Source organism: Malus domestica, chromosome 04 (genome assembly GCF_042453785.1).
Source record: "Malus domestica chromosome 04, GDT2T_hap1".
Taxonomy (NCBI): domain Eukaryota; kingdom Viridiplantae; phylum Streptophyta; class Magnoliopsida; order Rosales; family Rosaceae; genus Malus; species Malus domestica.
Window position 1 is genome coordinate 4,534,160 of NC_091664.1, and position 26,903 is coordinate 4,561,062.

Consider the following 26,903-nt stretch of genomic DNA (forward strand, 5'->3'; position numbering starts at 1 on the left):
AGATGGTTTGTAAAGGTAAACAAGTGCTAATGTGTGGATTAACAATATTACATGTTTTGGGATCCATTTTGGATCTATTTGTTAAGAACGGAGCTGTTTAATTTGTTGAATTTACTTCATTTCACTTGGAGTCCTAGAATTGCGACAATGATTAGGTTATGCGATTAGAGTCGTGTGTATATCGTACTTTCTGTTTCGTTATGGATTTATGATTTGAGCCTTTTTGTTCTCATGTGATTTATGTTTAACACAAAATTAACAGTTTTATTTATTTGTGTAATATTGTGATTCATGATGAGTTTGGCTTTCAACAAGTGGTTTACTTTATTTTATTATTTGCATGCATTATTTTTAGCTTTACTTTATTTCAGTTTAATTCAAAATCTCATATCTTTTTCGTTAAAACTTCTCAGTTATAATTTGTTTCAATTTAGTTAGTAAGATTTTTATAATCAATTCAATCTTTGTGGGACAATATCTGTGCTTCAATGTTATATTATCATCTGATTCATATACTTACGAATACTAAAATTCGAGACTTAATAAGGTTAATTTTGATCATCTAATTTTCACAACAAGTTTATGGGGCTATTCTAGAGGATTTGTTCTACATCTTCAAACAACTAAACGTTCTCAAATTAGATTGAATATTCCTAGATAACATCTTTATAATGATGGTTAATAAAATTATGATTCAGATTATGATATTACGTACTGGTTTGGTACTGATATGCTTTTATAAAAAATAGGTATAAAAAAAGTTGAGCTCAAAAATGTATTTGGTAAACACTTAAAAACAACTTATTTTCACAATTTTTGGTGAAAATAAGCTGAAAACGTGAAGCAGTAAAAATCAATTTATTCTCACATCACAGCAGAATCAGTTTTTTTTTAAAGTACAACAATATCAAACCAACCGTTGCAACATAGCTTTTTATCCACAAGTAGATGAACAAGAAAGTACGTCGTCACACAATATTGAATTGCTCAACTGAGATTTCATTTTCTAATGCTAGAAGAACTCTCCTCCCCGTTGATTAAAAGTAAAACCACATGCTATTTTTTATGCCAAAATAACTTTGAATCGCTTTCCAAAAAAAAAAAAAACCTTTGAATCACCAATTAACAACTCCCAAAAGCAACTTAAGCATATCACCTTTTTCACCAACGCACCAACTGAGATCTGTGACTTGTGCGAGTACATCTTCCAAGTGAAAAGAAATGATAAACAACAGAGCAAATAGAACTAGGCTTTGTCTTGTTCAAAGAATGAAATGATAAACATTCTCACGATGAACGTATGTTTGCAGGTTGAGCACGATGAACCGTTTATTTATTTTAGTAGCAATTAATATTTTTATGAATTAGGTTTTAAAAAGCAATAGACGCTAGTCAGACGGCAGACATGATTCTAGTGCCTAGGAGTCTAGAAGAGGTCTAGATGATTTTTATTTTATTTTAATTAGGTTTATTATATATTATATGACTAAATGTCTATTTACACTTAAAAATATAGATAATTGTTTTAGGATATATAAAATTGCAAAATAAAATGACATATAGATTATAAAGTATTAGAACATATTGAAAACATGATGAACAAACATAAAATGAGTGTTTGTCCAAATATTCAACAAGTTTCTTATTGAAAATATAAAATACAAAATAAAAGTTATTATTTTCTATTTAAATAATAGTCACGACCTAAACGAATGTCCAGACGCCTGTTCTTAATTTTCAAAACTCCTTATTAATCATAGTAATGACTAGCTAGATAACTCCTAGGGAGGGCCTAAACGGCAATAAGAAAGAATTTCTAAAACTGTGCTCATGACAAACCATCCTATATTTTTTAGGATTAAGATTCTTTCCCGTCCTCTTTCCATTTCCTTGTCTCATATTTTCTATTTTATCTTTTTTTTTCTATAAAAAATTAATATAAGATGTTGACGTGATTTAACCGTGACCGTTCAAATAGAAAGGGAGAGAAGGGGAGGAAAAAAAAGAAGAGGATAATCCTACTCCTATTTTATAAAGAAAACTAACGAAAATGACTTGAAAACTTTCAATTTTAACGATAAGTACAAAATGAATAGGAACGCAGATTTTTCGTTAAAACTTCTTATTTTTTTTATTATGAATTATGAAGCACTCACTCAGTCACGTCATTTCAACTTCTTAAATAGAAGACAGTAAGGTAGGAGTACGTAGTTGAAATAACTGCCACAGGTGGACAGGTTTTTCGGTGCCTTGATTAGAAACTCACATGCTGACCTCCATTGACAAGGCGAAGTTGTTGGTTTGGTTAACCTACTTCCAATTAACTATTCTATGAAAGATTTACAAGCGTGATAGAGATACATCAAGTGAACATCAGGTGTTATTATACAGATTGTGAGATATTTATATTAAAATATTAGTAATTTTAAAAATAAAACTTTTCACCACTTATATATAATAATACGTGGTGTACTATCCATGTTTCTCGAACACAATGAAAATTTTCTCCTACTCCATAGGGCTGTCTACAATATCTTAGCATACCATTGGTTGAATGAGGATCTCCCGATCCTCAAATCGTGTCCGTTCATCGTACATTGTGTGATCAGTTTTTGTCAGATACCATTCATATTTAATTTTAAATAAAAATATTTAAAATAATTTCTGATCGCATGATGTACGATAAACGGATACGATTTGAGAATCCCAAAGATCCTCACAAAGAAGATTTGGAGAGGATTCTCATTCCCATTAGCCTTGCCTTCCAACTACTGATGACTGTCCTTTTCTTTCCTAGACGTTTTTTTGGGAATCATATAAATAAAAAATTCGCGTATTGAAAAATACACAATTATGGATAATGTATGTTAGAAAATAAAGTTAATAATTAAAAGGGTTTAATTTCTTAATTTTCATTTGAAGATTGTACCTAAAAAAATCATAAATATTGGAGATTATTTATATATTCAAATGTATGGAACAAGTCAACATTGTGAGTATCATTGTATCAAGTAACATAGTAATAATGAACGGTCTATTTATTTCATACATTTACATAACTAAATAATCTCCGATGGGAAAAACTTTTTGCATAAATGATTTTCATATAAAGATTAAGAAATTGAACAATTAAATATGAGATTTATACAATACAATTACGTTATTCACAAAGAGTGAGATATGTGCTTCCACCCATGAAGAGATGCAAGTATTATCCTACACATGTATGTAATTATAAAGTTGTTCTTATCCTTGTTTGTTCTATTTATCTTCTTCTTTGTAATCATTTCTACAATACTATCATTTACCCATTATTCAACGGTGTAGAGAGCTACAAATCATACAACATAATTAGTAACTTAATCACAAATTTTCACCATACATTTAGAAAAAACAAACCACAATTAACCTCAAATCATCTAATTATCAATGGTGTTAAACAAATCGTAAATCAAGCCACCCATTTTAAGCTACCATTTGTTAGTGGCTAGTAAATAATGATCTCTTAAGGGTAAGTGAGGGTGGCAATGTGATTATGAGCCACAGTTCCAATCCACAGTTTGCCTTTTGCTTCCCTAACTTCACTCACAAGTTTCATGACCACACCCTTTCTGTCCTCAAGAACTTCCAAAATTTCTCCCTTCTCGTCGAACAGTGAGATCATTGTGTACATCTTCATCCCCATAATCCGTGCCAAGTAGGTCATTCGGATGGGCAAGCGAAAGTAGACGCTACGTATCCATGGATTATGAGAGAGAACCTCTTGTGCTTGAGTCCTGCAACAGTCTATTGCTACCCAGAACTGGCCTTTCTCATTTATTCTTATATTGTCTGGAAAACCTGGAAGGTTGGCAACAATTTCCACTGTCCCAGTTTTTGGACCCTCTAGCCAATATTTCATTAACCTGCAATAATGCAAAGAACAAGCAAAAATATTAGGTTGCACTGTACGTACCCATATAAAGGGACATGTTCAACTGATTTCGATAAAGTAGCTCAAAATATTTTTCGATTCAACAATTATCGTCCATGAAATCTAAACTTAGTAACTTCCTTCGACAAAGTGGATAACTAGCTCAAATTAAAACCAGCTTTATTTTCATGCTATGGTTTGGATAACCTTGATTAATTAACCAGCTAATTACATTATCTTTAACTCTAAGCTGTGTAATTTATTACCTGCAGTTGGTGGTCTCAGTAAAGAGAAGAAATGTTTGGTCCTGTGAAAGTTGAATTCCATTTGGAAAAGCCAAACCATCCAAGACAATGTGAGTTGTTTTAGTAGGAGGGTCATATCTCAGAAGCCTACCAGTGGATTCCCCTTCCAATAGAATAACGAAATGATCCCTGCAATTTGATTAATTTCCATTAATACCTCATTTGGCTGCCAATTAGTATATGTAATTACCAAGCACTGACATGTGAAGTCAAGATATTAGTAATGCAATCATATTTAAAGGACTAAATAGAATAAAATCTCGGATGTCCAACAACACTTTCATAAGCGCTTGACAGAGAAATTTAAAAGTTTATATGGATTAAAAATATTACATTTAGTGCTCTCTAAGGAAATGCGTACGATCATATGTGTATCATATAATTTTTATGTACAATCATATGAGTGGATAACTGCATTCAATCTCCAAAAAATCCAAATGATTTCAAACTCTTTTTTTATTTGATACTTGATGGTACACTCGATTTGTAGGACTCAAGTTCAATCACAGAAACTGATTAAACATGCTTTTCTGGACTCGACTAAAGAAAGAAACATCAATTCTTCAAGAAGCATGCACTTTCACGTGCTTTTCTGAAATGTTCTTTTCTCGTAAAAGCAAATCAATAAAAACACTTACGAACATAAATACGTCCGCCAAGAGCAATCTCAAACATAAAAGTGCTTTTGACTTACACTCGGTTGTATCTCTTGCTTGTGTCTGTGAAGAAAATAGAGCCATTCTTGTGGATGTCAAGGTCATTTGCAAAAAGTATAGGCTTCCCTTCCACATGAGTTGACAAAGTAGAGGCAATTCCTCCTTCAGGGCCAACAACTAGAAGGCCATAATATGCATCAGCAATGTACAAATCTCCACTCTCTTTGTCAAACCTTAGGCCAAGGGGACGACCACACTTTTTCTCGTGCTTCCATTGCTTATGCGTGGTTGAGTCTATGCCTTTAGCACAAACCTTCTCTGACCTTTTGAGAGACACATCTACTATAATTAGCAATGCTTATAAAGATTTTTTTTTTCAAAGCATATATAGAATTTGATTTTTTTAGCCAAAATGGTCTTTGAGATTGATATAACTCATCACTTTGGTCCATGAGTTTATCCGCTGCAAAACATTTTGGTCATTCTGTGAAAATCTGTCAATATTCTCATTAAGATAAGAGGTTGGTTTGACAAAAATAACCTTTAAAATGTGGTCACATGGCTGTTCACGTGACAATTTAACGATAATATTGACTGATTTTTCACGAAAATATCAAAATGATTTATGATGAACAACCTCAGAGACAACTTCTATTGATTTTCATTGTGAAGTTTTAGCAATATTTACTGTGCATGCATACACATTAGAGTTCAAACAAAAAAAATTGACAATTGCATCTCCAAATATGAAATCAAACCATAAGAAAGAAATGAGTAAATAAAATTAGTCACGCACCAATTTGTTGTTACAAGTGCAAACGTTTCCCATCCCAAATCCTTGCCCATCCATCTAACAACGCGTCCATCGGCTAACCCTGTGTACGGACCTCGACCCAAAGCATCAAACTCCAACGACTCGGGACCAAAAACTTGATCTTCAAACTCCAGCTTCCCAAGCCCTAACCTGCTCTCATTATCCCTCGGCCACCTCTCCATGACTTGCTTGTACGGCGCAATGCTGTGCTTCACAGGCTTAAACTCGTGGTTCCCAAGTGGACCCATTTGCAGTGGGTCCATCATGACAAACCCTAAAACCAGAACAAGAAGAAGGAGAACTGGGTGCTGCAGTAATGCTTCATCTCTGAGCAAAAGCAGTTTCTTCTTCTCCATGTTCAACACAGAAAGAGAAGAGCAGGAGAGTTGGGATGGTGATGTTATGGTGGTGAAGTTGAAGTGTTCATAAAGGTAGGATGTGATTGGCTGATTTTATCATGCAGTTTTTGTGATCGGCTGTGTAGTTGAGAGAGTAGGTTGTATATTTGTTGACCATGTCTTCTGCATTAGGCATTCTTTTATATTGTGGTGAAAGTACGTAGATATTTAGTGATGAAGAATGTTATCTGAGCATGTTTTGTATATAGAAATTGTTTTACCTTGTATATATATGGTTAAGGGGTTTGATAGGCATGCATGCAACGTGCAAAGCATCTGTTTGTTGTGATGGCTATGTTGTTGAGAGTAGGTTCTCTCTTATGTGCCATCTCTTTTGCATTCACCCTAGGCCTGGCAAATGGGTCGTGTTTGTCGTTTTCGTGTTAAATTCGTTATCTTAACATGTCGTGTCATGTTAAACCTGTTATCTTAACGGGTTCTTAACAATTTACTTGATAACGACCCAATTCGTTAATAAGTTGTGTCGTTTTGTATCTGTTTAACGAGTATGTCATGCCTAATGTTCAGATATTGCAAATGATATCTTATCGAGTTCTTAACAAGAGACATGATAACGACCCGACTCGTTAACGAATTCTTAACGAGCGACCAATAATGACCCAACTCGTTAACGAGTTCTTAAGGGGTGCTCGATAACGACTCAGCTTGTCAACAGATTAATCCAAAACCTGTAATTTTCATGTTATTTCGTGTCGAATTAATAGTCGAGCAAGAAATTACCAAGCCTAATTCACCTATTCTTATTGCTGTGATGGCTAGACCAATTGCAATCAACTATGAATGCATAAACCAATATTAAAAAAAAAAACAAAAACAAAACATAGCAATGTCACTATGGTTTACGTAATATTCCTTTACATTTTACATTTGTACATGTGAGGTCTCATATTTTGACTCCTACGTACGATGAAGGGAACATCTGGTGGGCCGGTTAGTGTTGGAGTTGTGCTGTAAAAACCACTTTTGTACTACTAGATAATTATGTAACAACTCCATCTTAATTATTTACATTTCTCGTCGGGTATCCTTGCAAACCTAGTCAAGTTGATGTGGTAACCTTGACCTCCATCTTGCTTCTAATTCTCAAAAACTTTGCTCATTGAATTACAAATCACCAACAACAATGCACATTAACATTATACCTTGTGTGCTATCTGTGATGAACAGCTAGAACTACACACAACAGAAAGACCCACGCCCCTCATTTTCTGATGCCATTGCAGAGCATAACTACTGACTTGTTTGCCCTCAACCGAACTACGTTACAATGAGCCGCTCTTGCAATTACAAAAACTCGGAGCAAACCAGAATCGCCAATTTTGGGAAATCAGGCCAGGTGGAACAACAAATGAAATCGGCATACATTGCACGTCATCCCCACAGTTCATCCTGGTGACCTTTGTGACGAATCCTGCAAGTGAATGATAAAATAAGGCTTCTTTCATGCTTTGCTTGTCTACATTTCTTCTAAGTCAAGAAAATTAGTTGGGAACAAATTTAATTCAAGATTAGGAACAGTGACGGGATATCATAGAAGTGGTACAAACTTGCTGCACCCACCCCGAAAGGATAAAGTACAGATAAATGAATAATATGTCTCCGCATAGCAGGAAATGACGAGCATCCAAGTGCGATGCGTTCTTGGTTGCTATTGGTCTATAAATTTATACAAGTACGACTACAAATATGTACATATACATGAGTCAAAATAAACACACAAGAGGGAGCCTTCACAAAGGTTGCTTAGGAGAAGTCTCAGCAGTCGGTAGAGCCCCAGAAAGAGAAGGCACCGGAGGGGGATCATTTGGAGCCTCAGTACTGGACAGAACCCTAAAAGGAGGAGGCATCAGAGGTTGATCATTTGGAGCTTCATTACGCGGTACAGCCCCAGAAGACGAAGGCAATAAATGCCTTTGGAACAAACCCACAAATCTCTGATGATCAAGTAAAACCTGACCATCAGTTTCCTTCATCTGGTCAAGCTTCCTCTTCATGTTTGTAGCATAGTCATGTGCGAGCCGGTGCAACTGTTTATTCTCATGCTTGAGCCCTCTAATCTCCTGTTTGAGACTCATCACTTCAGTCGCCAATGATTCAACTTGGCGGGTTCGAGCAAATAGGCGTTGGGCCATATTAGACACAGAACCTGCACACTGAACACTGAGAGCCAGCGAATCCTTAACAGCTAACTCATCAGACCGTTTGGAAAGTAGTCTGTTATTTTTGGGAGTGAGAAGGTTCCTGGCCACCACCGCAGCGGTCATATCATTCTTCATCACGGAATCCCCAACGGTAAGAGGACCAGTAGGGGAGACGAAGGATGGGCGCCATATGTTGTCTGGAGAAGGCGGGGCTGCCTCTTCAACAAGGTTCAAGTCAAAACGACGGTCGGAGGGGCCAGACATTTTCAAAGGTGTTGAAGAGAGAAGAGGTCGGACAAATCAAGATCTTAGAAGTGCAAGAATGAAGCTTCTACTGGTGGAGATTCAAGTGTGCTTTGGAACTTAATGCCAGCCCCTATAAAAATCTGCACTCGACGGAGCTTCAGAAATCGAAGAGGCGCTTGCTCAGAAATCGAAGAGGCGTTTGCTTTCTCAAAAGCTGGGCTGCTTAGAGATCACGAGGGTTGATCTCAGAAATCGAAGAGGCGTTTGCTTTTTCAAAAGTTGGGCTGCTCAAAGACCACGAAGGCTGATCTCATAAATCGAAGAGGCGCTCGCTTTCTCAAAAGCTGGGCTCCCTAGAGACCACGAGGGCCGATCTCAGAAATCGAAGAGGCACCTACTTTTCCAGCCTTGTCAGCACCTGTCACACGCACACTCAGCTTTGCGGAAATTATGGGCATTCTGTCAAAGACTTCTGGGGAAGTAGAAAACACATGAATCTTACTGTTCAATCACCCACTTCGCACACGCAACAATAGCTCATGGGTACCACAGAAAACTTTGCCAAAGTTCTCTGCCAAAGTTGAGCACGTGAAGCTTGCAGCTCCCACTACATCGCTCTGACCAAGAAGGGTAAAAGAATAGCAAAGAAACAGCACTAACAAAGTTTAGACCCATAAATTTTGAAGGTCTAGCTACCATATTATTACCCACAAGGGTAAAGGAACAGTACCACTGCTGGATAATTGGAAAGTTCCTGTGTGTCAACCTCTGTGCTTCGTGGCAAGGTAGACTAGCAAACATGCCCAACCTTTACTCACATTCGAGAAAACACTCCCAATAAGATTGCTTGCTCCAAAATCGAAGAGGCACCGTCCTCCGAATCTCGAGAGCCAGACTCCCAACATGACTACTTTCTTAAAAATCGAAGAGAGGGTAAAGGAACAGTACCATTGCTGGATAATTGGAAAGTCCCTGTGTGTCAACCTCTATGCTTCGTGGCAAGGTAGACAAGCAAACATGCCCAACCTTTACTCACATTCGAGAAAACACTCCCAACAAGATTGCTTGCTCCAAAATTGAAGAGGCACCGCCCTCCGAATCTCGAGAGCCAGACTCCTAACATGATTACTTTCTCAAAAATCGAAGAGACACTGCTCCCCGAATCTTCGAGAGCCAGACCCCCAGCATGATTGCTTTCTCAAAAATCGATGAGGCATCGTTCTCCGAATCAATCGAAGAGGCGCTCGCTTTCTCAAAAGCTGGGCTGCTCAGAGACCACGAGGGCCGATCTCAGAAATCGAAGAGGCACCTACTTTGCTAGCCTTGTCAGCACCTATCACACGCACACTCAGCTTTGCAGAAATTATGGGCATTCTGTCGAAGACTTCTGGTGAAGTAGAAAGCACATGAATCTTACTGTTCAATCACCCACTTCCCACACGCAACAATAGCTCATGGGTACCACAGATAACTTTGCCAAAGTTCTCTGCCAAAGTTGAGCACGTGAAGCTTGCAGCTCCCACTACATCGCTCTGACCAAGAAAGGTAAAAGAATAGCAAAGAAACAGCACTAACAAAGTTTAGACACATAAATTTTGAAGGTCTAGCTACCATATTATTACCCATAAGGGTAAAGGAACAGTACCACTGCTGGATAATTGGAAAGTCCCTGTGTGTCAACCTCTGTGCTTCGTGGCAAGGTAGACTAGCAAACATGCCCAACCTTTACTCACATTCGAGAAAACACCCCCAACAAGATTGCTTGCTCCAAAATCGAAGAGGCACCGTCCTCCGAATCTCGAGAGCCAGACTCTCAACATGACTACTTTCTCAAAATCGAAGAGAGGGTAAAGGAACAGTACCATTGCTGGATAATTGGAAAGTCCCTGTGTGTCAACCTTTGTGCTTCGTGGCAAGGTAGACTAGCAAACATGCCCAACTTTTACTCACATCGAGACAACACTCCCAACAAGATTGCTTGCTCCAAAATCGAAGAGGCACCGCCCTCCGAATCTCGAGAGCCAGACTCCCAACATGATTACTTCCTCAAAAATCGAAGAGACACTGCTCTCCGAATCTCGAGATCCAGACCCCCAACATGATTGCTTTCTCAACAATCGAAGAGGCATCGTTCTCCGAATCTCGAGAGCCAGATACCACAGACCACTTTTTCAAAGTGCTCTGACAGAGTTAAAACATGTGAAACTGGCAGCTCCCACTACCGTGCTATGACCAAGCAGGGTAAAGGAATAGCATTACTACTTGTTAGGGAGACTCCTATATATGTCGACCTCCATCCCCAACAGACAGGCAGACCTGCAAAAATGCTCAACCCTTCATCATATCTGAGAGGGCACTCCCAACGAAGCCTTTCGAAATATTTAGCTTTCTTTCCCCCCGATAATACCTCTGCAAACAAGCTATACTAGAGCAAGAATATCTCATATCATCAGGGTTAAAAGCAAGAGTATCCCATATCATGCTTTTTCCCTGTCTTTTCCTTTGGCCTTGTTTTTACCTGCAAGACAAGGAGAAAGAGAGCAATCAGTCAGCACTTGGAATCAAGCTTCCAGCTAGGAACTGACTGCCTGGAACCCCTTACCTGATTACTTACCTGGCATTGCTCTCGAGTACTCATCTTCAACATCTTATGTTTCCAGGGAAGATTCCGCATCTGCTTGAGGAACAGATAGGGCAAGTGCGAAGGATACAAGGAAGTATGTGGAGACAAGCGTAACAGCACATGTGCCGATACATCCATTACTCTGTCAAAAGCAAAAGTATCCCATATCAGCAGGGTGGAACGTACTCTAGATTTGATGGACTTGTTTTGACCCTCAAATTCTTCAGTCGGCCTTATACTCTGGAGGAAACCAGAAAACCCTCCAGCTCAGTTCAAGAATAAGCCTGTGGAAAGTTACTTCTTCAAAAGCAAAAGTATCTCATATCATCTCTTCTCATTTTTCTTCTCTTTATCCTTCATGCTGCCGCAAGATGGGGAGAAGGTGAACAATCAGTCGGAGCTCTGATTGCTTACCTTGTCTGTCACCTCTTTCAGCAGACCCCCTAGCTCGGCGACTTGGGGAACTCCTACTACATGGTTTGTATCGCGCTTGACCAAGCCTGAAACTACAAGTAAGCTTCAAGTGAAATTGATACATTACCTTGTGCATCTCCACCAGTTAAAGATACCACCCCTGGATGGAGGAAGAGTACTTCCAGAGAAGATGCCACATCTACCTATGAGACAGATAAGGCAAGTCAAGACGACACCACACTCCGATACTTAGAAGTTTCGTGATTACGAGATCATTCTTCCACAATATTTCCTAATGTCATTTGTACTAAATCATTCACTTGTACTCACTAAAGGAGAGCTTGAACCTATGTACTTGTGTAAACCCTTCACAATTACCCTTCACAATTAATGAGAACTCTTCTATTCCGTGGACGTAGCCAATCTGGGTGAACCACGTACATCTTGTGTTTGCTTTCCTATCTCTATCCATTTATATACTTATCCACACTAATGACCGGAGCAATCTAGCAAAGATCACAAAAAGCGACCGTTTTCGCTACCTAGGATCTATCTTGTAAGAGAACGGAGAATTAGATGGAGATCTCAACCATAGAATACGAGCTGGATGGATGAAGTGTAAGAATGCATCCGGCGTGTTGTGTGACCGTCGTAGGCCACTGAAGCTCAAGGGAAAATTTTATAGGACGGCAATAAGGCCAGTGATGTTGTATGGCATAGAATGTTGGGCGGTGAAGCATCAACACGTACACAAAATGGGTGTAGCGGAGATGAGGATGCTTCGTGGGATGTGTGGGCACACGAGAAAGGATAAGATTGTGAATGAGGATATCCGAGGTAAAGTAGGAGTAGCCGAAATTGTAGGAAAGATGAGAGAAAATCGGCTCCGGTGATTTGGACATGTGCAAAGAAGGCCGAATGACGCTCCGGTTCGAAGATGTGACTACGGGACAGAGGTTCAGGGCCGAAGGGGTAGAGGAAGACCTAGGAAAACTTTGGAAGAGACTCTAAGAAAAGACTTAGAGTACTTGGATCTAACGGAGGACATGACACAAAACTGAGCGCAATGGCGTTCTAGGATTCATATAGCCGACCCCACTTAGTGGGAAAAGGCTTTGTTGTTGTTGTTGTTGTTGTTCTATAATGCTATACATGTACATGTAAGACAAGGCTGCTATATGCAATTGGTTGCCATTTATCAAAATTTAGAGGCCTTTAGCTAAAATGGTCCCTAAGTGGCATCACTCCTCGTTAAGTACAGGGGTTGGTTTGACAAAAGTACCTTAAAAAGGTGGTCCCGTGACAATTTAATGAGGATATTGACAGATTTTTAATGACCAAAATGATTTTTGGTGGACAAACTTTGGGACCATTTCTATCGATTTTCATTGTCAAGGAGCAAAGTGAGGAGTCAATTTTGGCTAAAAAGCAAAATTTAAAAGCTAAGGTTGGAGAAAAGGTAAATTAACTGGAAAATGCAAGCCATCAAAGCATTCCTTTGCCTGTTGACTGGAAAAAAAAGGTTTTCCTTTGCATATTACAGCAAAATTGTGATTTCTGAACTATTCGAAGAATTCTGCCTATTGGATATTATCTTGACATAGATATATGTTACTAAAATACTACCATGAGTACTGTACGAGTTTTTTCTACCTCTTCGACAAACTTAATTTTCAAACATTAAGTATTTATTGTTTCATTAAAATAAAGCAATATTAAAAGAACTCGAACTTACCAATAGGGCCCTACGCACAAGGGCAAAGCCTCCTCGTATGCTGATGTGAACCATAACAAGAAAGCATTGATTGTGTTTGGGTAAACAAGCATGCTCCAGGATTCTGCAAGTCACAAGAGATAATGTGCCATCAGTGTCATACTTGTATACTTCCCAACAAAAGAAAAACTTCCATGGAATGTTATTTTTAGTTCCACTTGTTTCAATAACAAAACAATCAGAAAAATTAGCCCATCCAAGCTTTAAGATGTTTAGGTCATGGTTTTAAAATAGCTCCACTGCATTTTCATAATGTATTGCAGAACTGATAAGTCTGACACCACAAAAGTATAAAGGAAACATATTGCGCTGATGCCAAAAAAAGTACTGATTTATAATCAAGGAGGTACAGAGCACAGAAGAATGGGTAGGCCAGCCAGTCAGATACATTAAGTTACTACGTGTTCCACCAAAGGGAAAGGAATGACTTGAGTGCTGAACCATCATAGGATGGGTATATCTTACATGGTCAATTACATAAATTAAAGGCCAAAACTATGAGCTATATCAGTTAGAATCATAGGTAATGGGAAAAAGTACAGTGCTCCATCAACCCATAAAGAATAGAATGCACTATATCCATAAAGCCTCATTTTGGCAGCCAAGTAGGTATGTTTACATGTGAGAACAATGAGATATCGTCAATTATTTTATCATAATTGAAAAGGGTTAAAAACCATGTAATAGAGTATACAATCTCCACAATAAAAGGTTTTGGCATACAGAAACAAAGCAGTCCATAAGAAACAATAAAAATTACTACGAATGAACAAAAAAATTCCTATGCGATAATAGTAACCTCCAGCGACTGCAACTTCTTTGCACAAATACAATAAATTATTTACAGGCAGGGTGTTTTGATCAAAGTTTTGCAGAAAAAAGAATGCATCTCTATATTATAGCACACAATCCCAGAACACAGAAACTTTAATGCTAAAACAAAAGTATACCAAATCTTCAGGAGCATCATCAACCACTTCAGCAGGTTGATCTGGACCGATACTTGCCAGGCAAGTTCCCTTGCATCTCATATATTTCTGCATACTGCTCAAGAGAGAATCACACAGAATGAAATAGATGTTACAACATATGCAAGAAAATAAAGTCCCGATTACTGTTACGAAAAAGAAAAATGATTGGAAACAAAAACTTAATTGAAAACAAATAAAGTGCCAAAAGAGATGGGCACGCAGTCGATCAGTCCAACTAAATCAACAAACAGAGCAAGTCCATCTGTCCAACTAAAACTACAAACATAGCAACTGGAGTGAACCTAAAAAGACTATGAAACCAACCATCAACGTAAAGCTCCCACACATTCAAGAAAAATAACACAAAAAAGAAGACCTTTTGGGTCATCAAGGCTGAAAAGAATCTTCCATAAGTGTTTAGACAATATAAGTTCCCTATAAAATATTACAATCCAAAAAAGAAACAGAAAAAAAAAAATAATTACAGCATGACAAAAGCCTGTACATATATTTTTCTGTTACTTTCCTCATTGAACCCATGCAGAAGGTGGGGAAACATAATTTATTTTTGGCCTGAGCAATGGGGGAACATAGTTCATAATAACTGATCCACATAATATTGATCATATCCCCCATGATATATAATATAGCCAGCTTCAAGCAGGTGCAGGCTGTGCACCACACAGGACTCAAACGAGTGGACTCCACCATAAAAATCTGAGGCATGAAGTAGAAACTACGTATTTGTCTTTAGGCTCAAATGCTCATCCTTAAACTTTGAAAATTTTGACTTTTTAACCATAAAACAAATGTGGACTTTCAAGAACTTAAACCTATTTACTACAACAAGCATCTTTAAACTTTTTTTTGTCTTTTAAATTGATAGTTTCAAAATTATTTAATAGTCAGGGGTACACAATCAATTTTTTCAATAATAATAGCATGCATTATTTTCTTTTCCTTTTCTTTTCCTTTTCTTTTGATACATAAGGGCCATTTTATTATTTTTGCATGGGCCCCCATAAACTTACATGAACATATTTTTGCATGTATGGTAACGTTTTAACCAGCAAAAAAAATTCAAGGATTATAAATAAAAAGGTTCAATAAAGAAAACTGACACTCAACTTACATGTCACACTGGTTAAGTACCAAAAGCTTATTTGGAACACACGATTGTCCCTTTGACTTGCAAACTGTATCGCATGATTGCCCTTGCCTGTCACCCACACAATAAAGAAATTTTGTGAATCAGCTAGAGTTTGAGATTTTCTATTAATTGATGTATAAATATACAGAGAGAAACAATTGTTGTGAAAGCTCACCTTCCAACAAGAACATCAATGCCGTTCAGTCTGGCTTCTAAAAATGTATAATTTGCAGCTGTTGAAATATTTAGAAAGAACAAAGTTTACGCTTGTCACTAGATGTGTACCGCATCCGGTCAGAAAGATAGGAACTGATTTTATTAATCAAATTAAAAGGTTTAGCAGGAGGGGTAACAGAAAAACATCAATGATGCTCCAATAGTCCAGTTCAACCAGTTCGACATTAATTTAATATATAATAAAGGATCTTCTACACTAGCATTACCATGTTCACTGTTATGTTAACTTAAGATGTATCTCGTAGAAAAGCTATATATTAGTGGACTGTGGGAAGAAAAAAATTCCTTTCAGCGACCAAAAGAAAGTTAAACTTTTTCTTTTTAAAAACATTTTTTTTATATACAAACAATGCATTTACACTAAGGGGGTGGGGGAATAAATTGGTTGTGGACTCACCATTCATGAGATTTGACCTAAGACCTCTCACTCACAAGTGAAGAGGAATACCACTAGACCATAGTACTAAGAGGCAAAAACAATCTAAGAATGAGGATTCCTAATAAAAGTTTATCCAATATCCCATGGAAATTATGGGAACTAGATACCTATCAGGTATAACTAGGTTCTGAGTTTACCTCTTTTATATGTCATTTATGGAATCAGCTAGCTCCTCTAAGAAAGCAAGCAGGAACCATCAATTTCCAAAACCATTACTACATAGGAATCAGAAATTAAATAGGGCATGCAGATGCTTGCCACTACTTTGAAGAGTAAGCTAAAGTCTTCTTCCCAAAATTGGTTCCAGGTTCCTTTTTAACCTAGGGCTCTACGTCCACTTCATAGATGTCTCTTTTTAAGATTTTATTCAGTCTCGAGTACAGTTTAAAATCATCCTAAACCCTAAACCCTAAACACCTTTTACAAGAAACAAGGACAAGTTCTTCATCCAAGAAGAGAGTCCAACTAAAAACTATCATCACAAACTTGGCGAAAATCAAAACACAACTAAACAAATTCATGCTTTCAGTGAGGGAAACCATGCACTTTTTTTTTTTATCCAAAAACAACTATAAAAATTCGATTGATGTCAGAGTCAAGGTAACAAATATAAGAAAAATATGGAGCAACACAATACACTAAACAGCACATAGGAGTTGAAACATGCCTTCACCCAAAATAAATGAAAGGAATTCTCCAAATGATAAGAGGAAAAAAGGTAATTTTCAAACTTGGTCCTCAATAAAATGGTATGTTTTATAATTAACCACTACCAAAATCACTGATGCTGCTAAAGAATAGATCATATTCTAATAAATCACCAAAGCTGGATCTTACCTGAAGAGTTTGATGGCAGAGAAAAACAGTGATGGAAATCACTAAGGTACGCATTTTCATGGACCTGACATGTTCAAAATTATTCCAACAGGGTCCCAGCATATGCAAACATCACACACGTATTGAAACCACACAAATAAATGATCCAAAATTTATACTGTTTTGTAAGGTATTTCAATAAGAAAAAAATGAGTCAAACTAAACAAACAAGGAATCTGGGAAAGTTTATGTGCAATTATATTTGTTCTCTCTGATTATATCCTGAGGCAGAAATCATTATTGGTGCTTGATGGACATTGATGCGCCCTTTTTCTAAGAGCTTAAGTCTACAGTGGTTGTTCTCTGTAATTTTTTTAATTTGGAAATGCTGCTGTTTCTTAATGTGTTTTATTATTGTCTTAGATGATATATTTTGCAGTTGTCTTGGTATAGGCAGACGATGATTTCATTTTCGTGTTTTTGTTTTTCTTCCTTTAGAGGCATCTAGTCCTTAGCATTGTATCATTGCCTTTAATTAGTCAGGTCTTGTTTCCTATTAAAAAAAATTAAGAACAGTGAGAGAACTTGTTCATTTTCTGTCTTCCCTACTTTCTTTTCTGGCCATGATACCGGGTTGAAAAGAAAATTTAGAAAGTTAGAGGAGGATCGTATTTGTATTCGATCAATTGAGTACTAAAGAAAGGTTTAAATAGCCTCCATGCAAGTCAATGAAGAACATACAAGTTAACTGTAGAAATTGACAAAAAGAAAACCTGATAAATGAAATCAACTAAATTAGCTCAATCAGGAGCTCTCAAATAGCTAGCCAAATCTACTGATAGCTCAATCATCCCTAAACATAAAGCCTACACCATTGACAATATCAATCTTACTTGCTGTACGTTAAATTGATTTATTTAAAAGGGAGACTGCTATCATATTCTGTCATTCGGACAAATCTGAGATCTAAAGAAGACTTTTCAGTGACCCCTCTGACCTGAATTCTCATGTCAAGTCTGATCACCAGTTTCTTAACCAAGTATTGAGAATCCAATCACAAAGTTCCAATAAAAAGGTACATACCAATTGCTATACATTTCTTGATGAAATCTGTCATACGAGATTTATAAAAAGAGAATTGCATGCCGCATGTAAGAAAGCATTTAAGACCACGGCTTTGAGTTCTTGACAAAGGAAGATACTTAACTTCCCAAAATACTTAACTTCTCAAACTAATTTGGTCAAACCGGCAACTAATAATTAAGTTACTCCTACGATCACATTTGATAAATATCTTTGAGAACTTGTTCTCATAATGAGGAAACAGTATCTATCCTGGGAAAAAGCTGAAAGCAACAAACCAAGTCCAAGAAGAAAAACCGATTACATCATAAATGCATTACTTACCACACTCTCAGAATTATGACGGCACCTCCCAGCACAGAAGTCGAAAGCACCAGAATATGTCCCTGCCAAATGAAAATTTTGACACAATTTATCAAAAACTGAGTTTTCACCAAACTCATTCCATGGAGTGGATAAAGGGAATGAATAGCTCAATCAGGAACTCTGATTTTCCAAAACCTAGTTCAAATAGAAGCTGAACATTCAATTTATAGCAAGGAATGCTCAAGATTAGTCTCTAAGAAAAGATTAAAACCCTCTTGCACAATTTATAATTGTACCTGCTGTAGCTGGTTTTGCCATCTTCACCTTTATTACTTGTTCCTCTGTTATCTGTGTCACAAAACCCAGTAAAATTGCAGATTATACTATTTTAAAAAGAACAAAAAAGCATAAATTAAACAGTAATAAATAAAAATATATACATATATATGTAAAACAATAAAACAAAAATTAAAGAACTCAAGAAATTACCCTTGAAGGATTTAGACAGCATGAAACACAATATTCATAAGAATTACAACACTCCGAAACAACGTTGCAACCACTGCAAACAAAAGGGGGCCCGGATGTTATAAGTTTACTCAATCTTCTTATAATGTGTAGCATTTCAGAGTTCTACTTAGTGAAAAACTCACTAACAAGAGAATGTTTCTCCTTTTTCAGGGCAGCAGCGGGACTGGTGATTTACTGTCAGTGCATCACAGACACGGCCTACAATGCAAACACAGATTCTGTAACTAACGGAATGAAAACTGACACGGAACTAAAAACCAGTAGAGTAACTTCTTAGCAACATTAGCATTGTGCAGCAGCAACCATCTCCCCCTTATCCTCCTTTTTCTTTCCTCCCTCACAGTTCCACTATGATCTCATTACTTGTATCACCACTTACATGGACGTTTCACAGGGAAAATTAACCACTTTTTGGCATCTCCGGTTACTTCAATATGAAATCCACAACCAAGAGCTAATAACTATAGTATCATGGTAATCCCTTTGATAATGCCATGAAGTACGTATCACTAAAATGTTGATGATTTAAATTTCAGAAATGACAACAACAACAAAATAAGAGACGCGGTGAGGGACAAGCTGACCATTATCATCAGAAAGTAAGTATCTTCCTTGGACAGTATTTTTGCAAAAGCGCTTCGTTTGAAAGCCAACATCCTTCCTGTAAAATTTGAATGGAAAACAAAAAACCAAGTAGTAAATTATAACCATACGAAAAATATCATCAACTGGGGGAGAGCCAGAACAAAATGTACAAAATATAACACCAAACCACAGAAACACAAACAATCCAGATGAGCAATTTGGTTGTTCAACAAGTCAGAAAAGAATAAGGACAACTACACAGCACACAAAATCGAAATTCTACCGCTGTATGACCAAGAAATTACAACTTTACAATAGTGTGTGCTGAATTCGTTTAAAATTCGGATAAAGTCTAGTTAAAACACCAAGAAGGCTGGGGTTAAAAGAAAAAAGGATAAGGCATCCTACAAGAACAAGCTGCCAAGCCTGCCATGTCCTCCAAATTAACTTCACATCATTAAACCCACATCAAATATTACGTTTTCTTCGTCTCTTTTAGCTTTGGTAGATATTTTATGAAGGGAAAAGAGAAAATTCAAATACCCATTTGGGGAAGCAATCAAAGATACAAACTTTACAACCGCATCACCACAAAGATTGAGCATTTCCTCTGTTTTTCTCAGCAATCAAAGAGACGATATAAAAAGTTTAATACTTTGAAAATACCTGATGGCTGAGATTCTGGGGGAGAATTGAAGGATGAACAGGTGAAAGAATAGCAAGGATAAGTTTGATCTGGATATGGGTATTCCCATACTGGAGAGCGAATATCGAAGTTGAATTTTGGGGCCGGATTGAAGGTTTAAATCTTCGTCTTCTTGGAAACGATTCAAAATCGAAGAAATCAAAGGGACGGCCTTCTCCTTCAACGAAAAAATGAAGGATAAATTCAATATAAATCTAATCCAGTTTTGTGAGATTATTAAACAAAGTAAAGTGTGGTTTGATGTCTGAACAACTATCTATCTGTATCTGAATTATTTTTTACAATAAAGGCCCTTAATTGTTTGAAATTAATAAATTAATCATTTATCGCCAGATTTGATAAAATTTAATCTAATTTGTTGTAAAATATTGACACAATTTTAGGCTTATTTATACTGAACTCCACTTTAATTACATTTTACCTTTTATAACTCAAAAATCATCACATTACTTCTTAAAATTCAAAATTTGTACCACTTTGATTTGTGGACTCTCTTTTATTCCTAAAACTTATAGGTCGTCTCTTTAAACATATATGAAATCCACTACTAAATAAAATTATGTTATATATGCAATAAATTTGATTATAAATCTAGATTACGAGGTACTATTCAACAACCAGAGAATATTAAATTTAAAAGAAATTGAAGTGATGAAAAACGATGAAAATATATTGATTAGCATGTCACATCCAAATCTTACCCCACGTAAGAAATTTAACATATCTAAGGCAATGTGGATTGAGTTTTGTGTTTTATAGAGACCATTTTTAAGTTTTAGAGAGTAAAATGAGATTAAAATCGAGTTTTAGGGACAAAGTTGAGCGAATTTTAACTTCCAGAAAGTAGAAAAACGACTTTTGAGTTACAGATAACTAAATAAAGTTAAAGTTAAATTTCAGAATGCATTACTAAAAATAAGCCATGATTTTTTTCTAAAGAATGAATCTCATGTGTCAAAATTTAATAACAAAGTGTATGAAAATTTGAAATTTAACCGTAAAGAGTTAATTAGCTAACTTTGAATAATTCAAAGAATTAATGTATCAAAAAATTATTTCAGAAATCATTTTTTTAACAAATTTAAGAAATCAATTTAATTAGAATAAATTAATTATTCGAAGGAAAATAAAACAGAAACCCAAACACCACCCAGCGGTGACTCAATAGAATTGAACAGAATAGAATCGAATAGTTCCCAGTTCCGTCTCTCTCCCTTTCTCTCACTCTCTGCAAATTGCAATGTCCGGAAACCACCATGTCCTCCGCCTGGTGCTCTCATGCCGCAAAATCACAGCACAGGTGACGAGCCCCAGCAGCTCCTCAATCATAGCCATGGCCTCCTCCTCCGAGCAAGAGTTCGTCGCCCGCTACCGATCCAATCTCAACCGCTTCCCTCGCTCCCAAACCTTCTGGGACGCCAAGGTCGCCTCTCGCGTCGGCGAGAAGCTCGCCCTCCGTCTCCGGGATGTCGGCGTCACCGGCGTGGAGATCGACCTCCGCGAAGAGCTGGCCAGGCCTGTCCACCACCGCATCAGGGTGCTGCCGCTCTTCGATTCCGTTAAACGAGCCGGCGTTGTAGTCGATGGCGTTGACGAGCTTGGCCTTGGTGGGCCCTAGGGTGCGTTTTCCTTGGTCCCAATACGTAATGAGTTGATGACACGTGTAATGCAATTTAGTTTTGGTGCGAGTGAGGTGCACGGGAAGAGTGGACCCGATTTGGGATTTTGCGACGGCTTATATAATATTTTTTTTTTTTTTTTTTTTTTACATTTGAATATGTAATATTGAATTAAAATTTTGTACCACCACACCATATTTTGTAACATTTGTATTATTGACTGGTATCTTTTATATGGTAAACCCAGCAGCAAGTGATTATTTTAGGCCCCGTTTGTTATGTTGTATAAATTGTTGAGTGGCTTGGTAACCAGCGTTTGATAAAGTTCGGGACTAAAAAACAATGAATCACGGTTTTTAATGAACTTTTAAATTATCAAAACAAATAATGGGTAAACGTGGTCGTTGGACCAACCAATGGTCATCGACCTATGACCAAGCTTGTTTCTTTAAATTGAAAGATACCTGGTATTTAGGAATTTTATTTAATGTGGAGAATTGCAGTTTTGGTACATTAGCAAACAAGTCAATGTTTGTTTTAATCTGTTTTTTTGAAGAAAAAAAACGATATTATCTACACTAAGGATGTGGATTTAACTTCACAATAGATTAACAATAAGGTGGTTCAAATTCGTCTTTAGTGAAAATCGAACCTAAGACATCTCACTTAAAATTAAAGAAGAATATCACTATACCGTAGTACAAATTAGCAATGATTGTGTTAATATTAGACTTGATACAATTTGAATATAATTATTATAGAAACAGAATATAATGATCATAAATTTTAGAATTAGAGTTGGTTAATAGTTACAAACTCTAAGAAACTAACGTCAACTGTTACCTTAATAGGAGGGGCAGTTATCATCTTATTACGTATAGAGAATTGAATCTCCGTTTCCTAAGATCCTCATTTGGAGGCCACTAAAAGCAAAATAAGAAAATAAGTTTTCTAATGGTTTAAACTTTTACATCCAAACTAATATATTATGATTAATAAGCATTTGATCCTCACAGGTGCTTAAAATGAGAATTTTAGGAGAGCGGAATTGATCCCTCTTCTCAAATTAACGTGTTCATGAAATACCGGTCTTATTGAGAGTAACACTGATTATGAATCCAAGAGAAGAGCAGATAATCCCTCTTTTGCTATTTATATTCATGTTTTCGCACACTGATAAAATTTTATATTTTGGTTCCGCAACTTTCTAATTCGTGGAAATGGTCTCAATCCGTGATTTACAAGCTTTTGCTATTTATATGTATATAAAGCTGTCAACAATTGCTATGTATTTTATGTAAGTACTTTTGTACATGTTTTATGTATACAATTTTTATATATTTACGCCCCATGCTTACAACACATTTTGTCTTTTATTCTAGGGAATTTTAACGAAAAACTCACAGTACTGTTCCCTTTAACGAAAAACCACATTTTTACACTAAAAAGTCAATTCTGGTACTATTCACTTTACCCTTTATTTTGTCATTATCGTTAAAACTCAAAATTTCAAACTATTTTCCTTTTATTCTAACACTTACATATATACAATACTTATAATCTATTTGATATTCTGGCAACGACGTGCGAGCTAAAGCTATGGTATGTACTAAACAACTATAGCATTTGATTTGTAGGTGGTACTTTCTATACACCAATTTCTATTTTTCACACTTTTCTTAATCTTTAACCTTTAATATTATTCGTATCATGTTTTTGTACCACATTTTCATATCACTTTAGCTAACATTTGATGTGGACAGCCACATCATTTGAATTAATCAAAATTTTAAATTTTGTTCATTATTTAATAAACTAATAATTAAGAAAAACTAGTTAATTAAATAATGATTGTGGTATACGATAAGTTTTTCTTTTTCCTTTCATTGGGTTTTGCAAATTTTTCAAATGACGCGACTGTCTATATCAGATGCTACCTAAAATGATATATAAATATAATATAAAAACATAGTATGAATATCATTACTGATTAGATAAATAAATTGAACAAAGTCACTTCTGCTTTGATTGCATTTCCCCATAAGGGCCAAAATAAAACTGTCCAAAAACGACAAGCAACAAAACAGAAGTTCACGGTTTGATTTAATATGATCTGTCTTCATCCTTCCGAAACGCCAAAATGAAACGCTGTGTAAAGTTCTACAACTTTGCTCCCATTCGGCACATTTCACATACTCCGTGATGACTCTAATTCGTACTTTATATAAACAATTGCTTCCACTTGTTTTTGCCCAGGAAAAAAAAATAATAAAAAGAAATAAAAGTTCCACCTGTGTGCTATTTATGGTTATCATTCTTCCACTTGTCGAACCTTTTAAAGTCAAGAGATTTTTTAGTGTATTCGAAATACAAAATGATACTCTACGGATTATTTATGACACATTGTGTATCAATTTGTGTTCCAGCTACGTGATTAAATCTCTCCACAAGTATAAACATACAATTTGAACAAAGAAAAGTAGATTTAAATTGTTACAGAAACCCAAATGTTATTCAATTTTTCTGTGCATAATAATAATAATATAGTAGGTATGTTCCAGAATAATATTCAAATTCATCATGATAATGATATTTCAAATTTAAAAGCTATAATCTGATTTGAGCACTCTTTTGCTTTTGGAGCCATCCATGAAACCCTTCAAACCTGTAACTCCAATGTTACCTTCGGCTTCAGCAGCAGCTTTTGCTAGAAGCACTTCTTCTTCAGTGGGCTTGAAAGCTGGATGGCTTAAAATGCTTTTAAGCAACTGGGTACCTCTCAAAGCATTTGTCAATGGCAGATGACCCTCTGGAGTGCTCTCATTGAGCTCCCAGATGAACTCACCGGGAAAAGCTCTATAGTTGTATTGCAAAACTTCTGTGTCAAGCTTCTTCATCCACCCTAACTTGATGAAGAACTTGGTGAAGTCGTCGCCTACCTTGTCGTAAATTTTTTTCTGGACGCTGTACCCGAATTTGTTGTTGCTGTGCTGTCTCCATAGGGCGTCGATGGTTTGGAGGTCGGCTTCGGAGATGAACTGGACCTCGGAGAAGAAGACGTAGCCTCGCTTTTGGGCTTGTTCTCCGGCGAGGACGATGAGGAGGCGGCGGGTCTCCTCGTCGGCTTCGCGGAAGTTTTGGGCGGAGAGGTGTCGTTCTAGGAGGTCGAAGGAGGTGGATTGGGTGGAGGAAGATGGTGTGGAGAATGATGTGGTGGCGGAGATTGAGAAAGTTTTGGTGGAGAAGAGAGAGTGATGAGAGAGAGGAGAAGTTAGGGTGTTTGTGGTGGTGGGTTTAAGGAAGAAGGTGGAGGGAGCATTGTCTATATGGTGGTGGTGGAGGAGGAGTGAGTGGTGATTGTGGCGTATGGATTGGAAAGACTTGGCTGCCATGGAGAGAGAGAGAGAGAGAGAGAGAGAGGAGTGTGTGGTGGTGGTGGTGGTGGTGATGGAGAGGAGTTAGGAGGGCATAAAGGGGAAGGCAGGAGGGAGGTGATGGGCTTAGATGTGGAGAGATGTGGTGGTGTGAGTTTGTGAGGAACGGATGCTTTGATATATGACAGATAAGAAATATGTGAAGAGGTGATATGGAGTAATAGGACGGAGGATTTTGATTGGCTAGATGTGGGTGAGGCTTGATCCTCCAATACACATGTACAAATTATTTAAATCATAATGTATATGAAATTCACTTTTTAGCTTCATATACATTGGCCCAAAAGAAATGGCCAAGGGGGCATTTTGGCAACAAGACAAATGTAAAGTTAAAAGACAAGCCAATGGAGCTTTTTGAGCTTAAAGGTGCTATCCATACATTTATTTTTATTTTTCACATATGGTTCTTAATTTTCGTTCGTCATATCGATAAATTGAAGAAAATCAATGGACAAAAATAGTCCAAATCACCTAAGCAAAAGTACAACCGAAAGGGTAATGCTAAGGAGATCAAAATTTTAAACCAAATTGTAAACCAAATGATGTGTGGTTGATGATTGGATTATTACTTAATTGTTGATTAACGTACTTGTTTCTATTAGTAGCATATCATTTGGTTTAAATTTTGATCTCTCTAACATTATCTCAAATCAAAACAAAAAATACAAAGAAACAAGCCCATAAAAAGATCTCATAAATGTTAGAAAACATCTGCTCTCGGAAACAAGAACCAACCAACCAAATGGAAGAATTATGCTAATTGCCCAAGCCCAAAAAAAAAAAAAAAACTAATGAAAATGGCTTGAAAACTTTGAGTTTTAATGATAAGGACAAAATAAAAGGTAAAGTGAATAGTACCAGGTTTGACTTTTTAGTGTAAAAATGTGGTTTTTCGTTAAAGTGAACACCGTGAGCTTTTCATTAAAACTCAAAAAAAAAAAAAAAACTCATCCAAACTCATCTAAGGAGCCTAACTTTGGGAAGAGTCATGGTTTATTTATGGAAGGTAAGGTAGCACACTTCACCTCTGGGTTTGGTTTTTATTTTATTTTATTTTGTTGATGCACAAAACCGGAGGTCTTGGAACAACGTAAATCCGACCGTGAATCTGCATATAATGTAAATAACACAAGATGTATCGTGGTTCACCCCAAGGTTTGGGCTATGTCCACACTGATTATGTATTTATGAGAGGATTGTGAGGGAGAGAAACCTCTGTAATGTGAGAGGAGATGTGAGAGGGGTGAGAAGGCTCCAGAATTTGCCTCCCCTAATTGTGAGGGTGAGGGGTCATTTTATAGAATAAGGACTTCTCACTTATTACATATTTGCCCATTCATTTATCACATAATTACATTTAAGTCCCTCGAGTATTTGTACGAGATCTAAATACGAGGCCCTAAATATGGTATAAACAGTAGTCCCCCAAGTCTTCAGTCAAGAGAGTCTTTTGGCTGGAGACTTGAAATTCAGTCCACGTGTGGGCCGAAGTAACTAAATGTCGTCTTGAACTGGTACTTGATATGAGGCGGTGCTCAAAGTGAAATGATGCTCAACTAAAAGTAGCACACGCTGCGAGGCTGCTCAGCTCGTGGCTTATATTGCCTTGGTTGGCTCGACTTGCGGCATTTGAAGGTGAGGGAGTCCCTTTTATGGAATAAGAGCTCGCTCCTCAATACATGAATGATGGGCTAGAGTTGATGCTCTTTAATGATGGTGAG

The 26,903-nt window shown here is 36.8% G+C and overlaps 4 protein-coding genes across 4 annotated transcripts; 1 reads left to right on the top strand and 3 right to left on the bottom strand.

Moving 5' to 3' along the window:
- Positions 1-3,355: 3,355 nt before the first annotated feature.
- Positions 3,356-6,157, bottom strand: LOC139194901 (protein STRICTOSIDINE SYNTHASE-LIKE 13). The gene is made up of 4 exons (XM_070819920.1): positions 5,671-6,157; positions 4,913-5,197; positions 4,180-4,347; positions 3,356-3,905 (listed from the first exon to the last, which is right to left on the bottom strand). The coding sequence occupies exons 1-4, from the start codon at positions 6,042-6,044 to the stop codon at positions 3,506-3,508; spliced, it is 1,227 nt and encodes a 408-aa protein (XP_070676021.1). The 5' UTR covers positions 6,045-6,157; the 3' UTR covers positions 3,356-3,505.
- A 760-nt stretch (positions 6,158-6,917) lies between these two features.
- LOC103432722 (uncharacterized) lies at positions 6,918-20,408 on the bottom strand. Its single transcript, XM_029100897.2, has 12 exons — positions 20,090-20,408; positions 19,423-19,499; positions 18,961-19,036; positions 18,797-18,869; positions 18,604-18,655; positions 18,326-18,387; positions 16,940-17,003; positions 15,602-15,659; positions 15,409-15,495; positions 14,256-14,349; positions 13,267-13,369; positions 6,918-7,518 (listed from the first exon to the last, which is right to left on the bottom strand). Exons 1-11 carry the CDS (start codon positions 20,176-20,178, stop codon positions 13,277-13,279), a joined length of 825 nt encoding a protein of 274 aa, XP_028956730.1. The 5' UTR covers positions 20,179-20,408; the 3' UTR covers positions 6,918-7,518; positions 13,267-13,276.
- Positions 20,409-21,224: 816 nt separating this feature from the next.
- Positions 21,225-22,013, top strand: LOC103432721 (uncharacterized). Its single transcript, XM_008370915.4, has one exon. The coding sequence runs from the start codon at positions 21,370-21,372 to the stop codon at positions 21,745-21,747; it is 378 nt and encodes a 125-aa protein (XP_008369137.1). The 5' UTR covers positions 21,225-21,369; the 3' UTR covers positions 21,748-22,013.
- Positions 22,014-24,238: 2,225 nt separating this feature from the next.
- On the bottom strand, positions 24,239-25,424 carry LOC103432719 (tetrapyrrole-binding protein, chloroplastic). The gene has a single exon (XM_008370913.4). It carries the CDS (start codon positions 25,138-25,140, stop codon positions 24,349-24,351), a length of 792 nt encoding a protein of 263 aa, XP_008369135.1. The 5' UTR covers positions 25,141-25,424; the 3' UTR covers positions 24,239-24,348.
- Between the last annotated feature and the right edge of the window lie 1,479 nt (positions 25,425-26,903).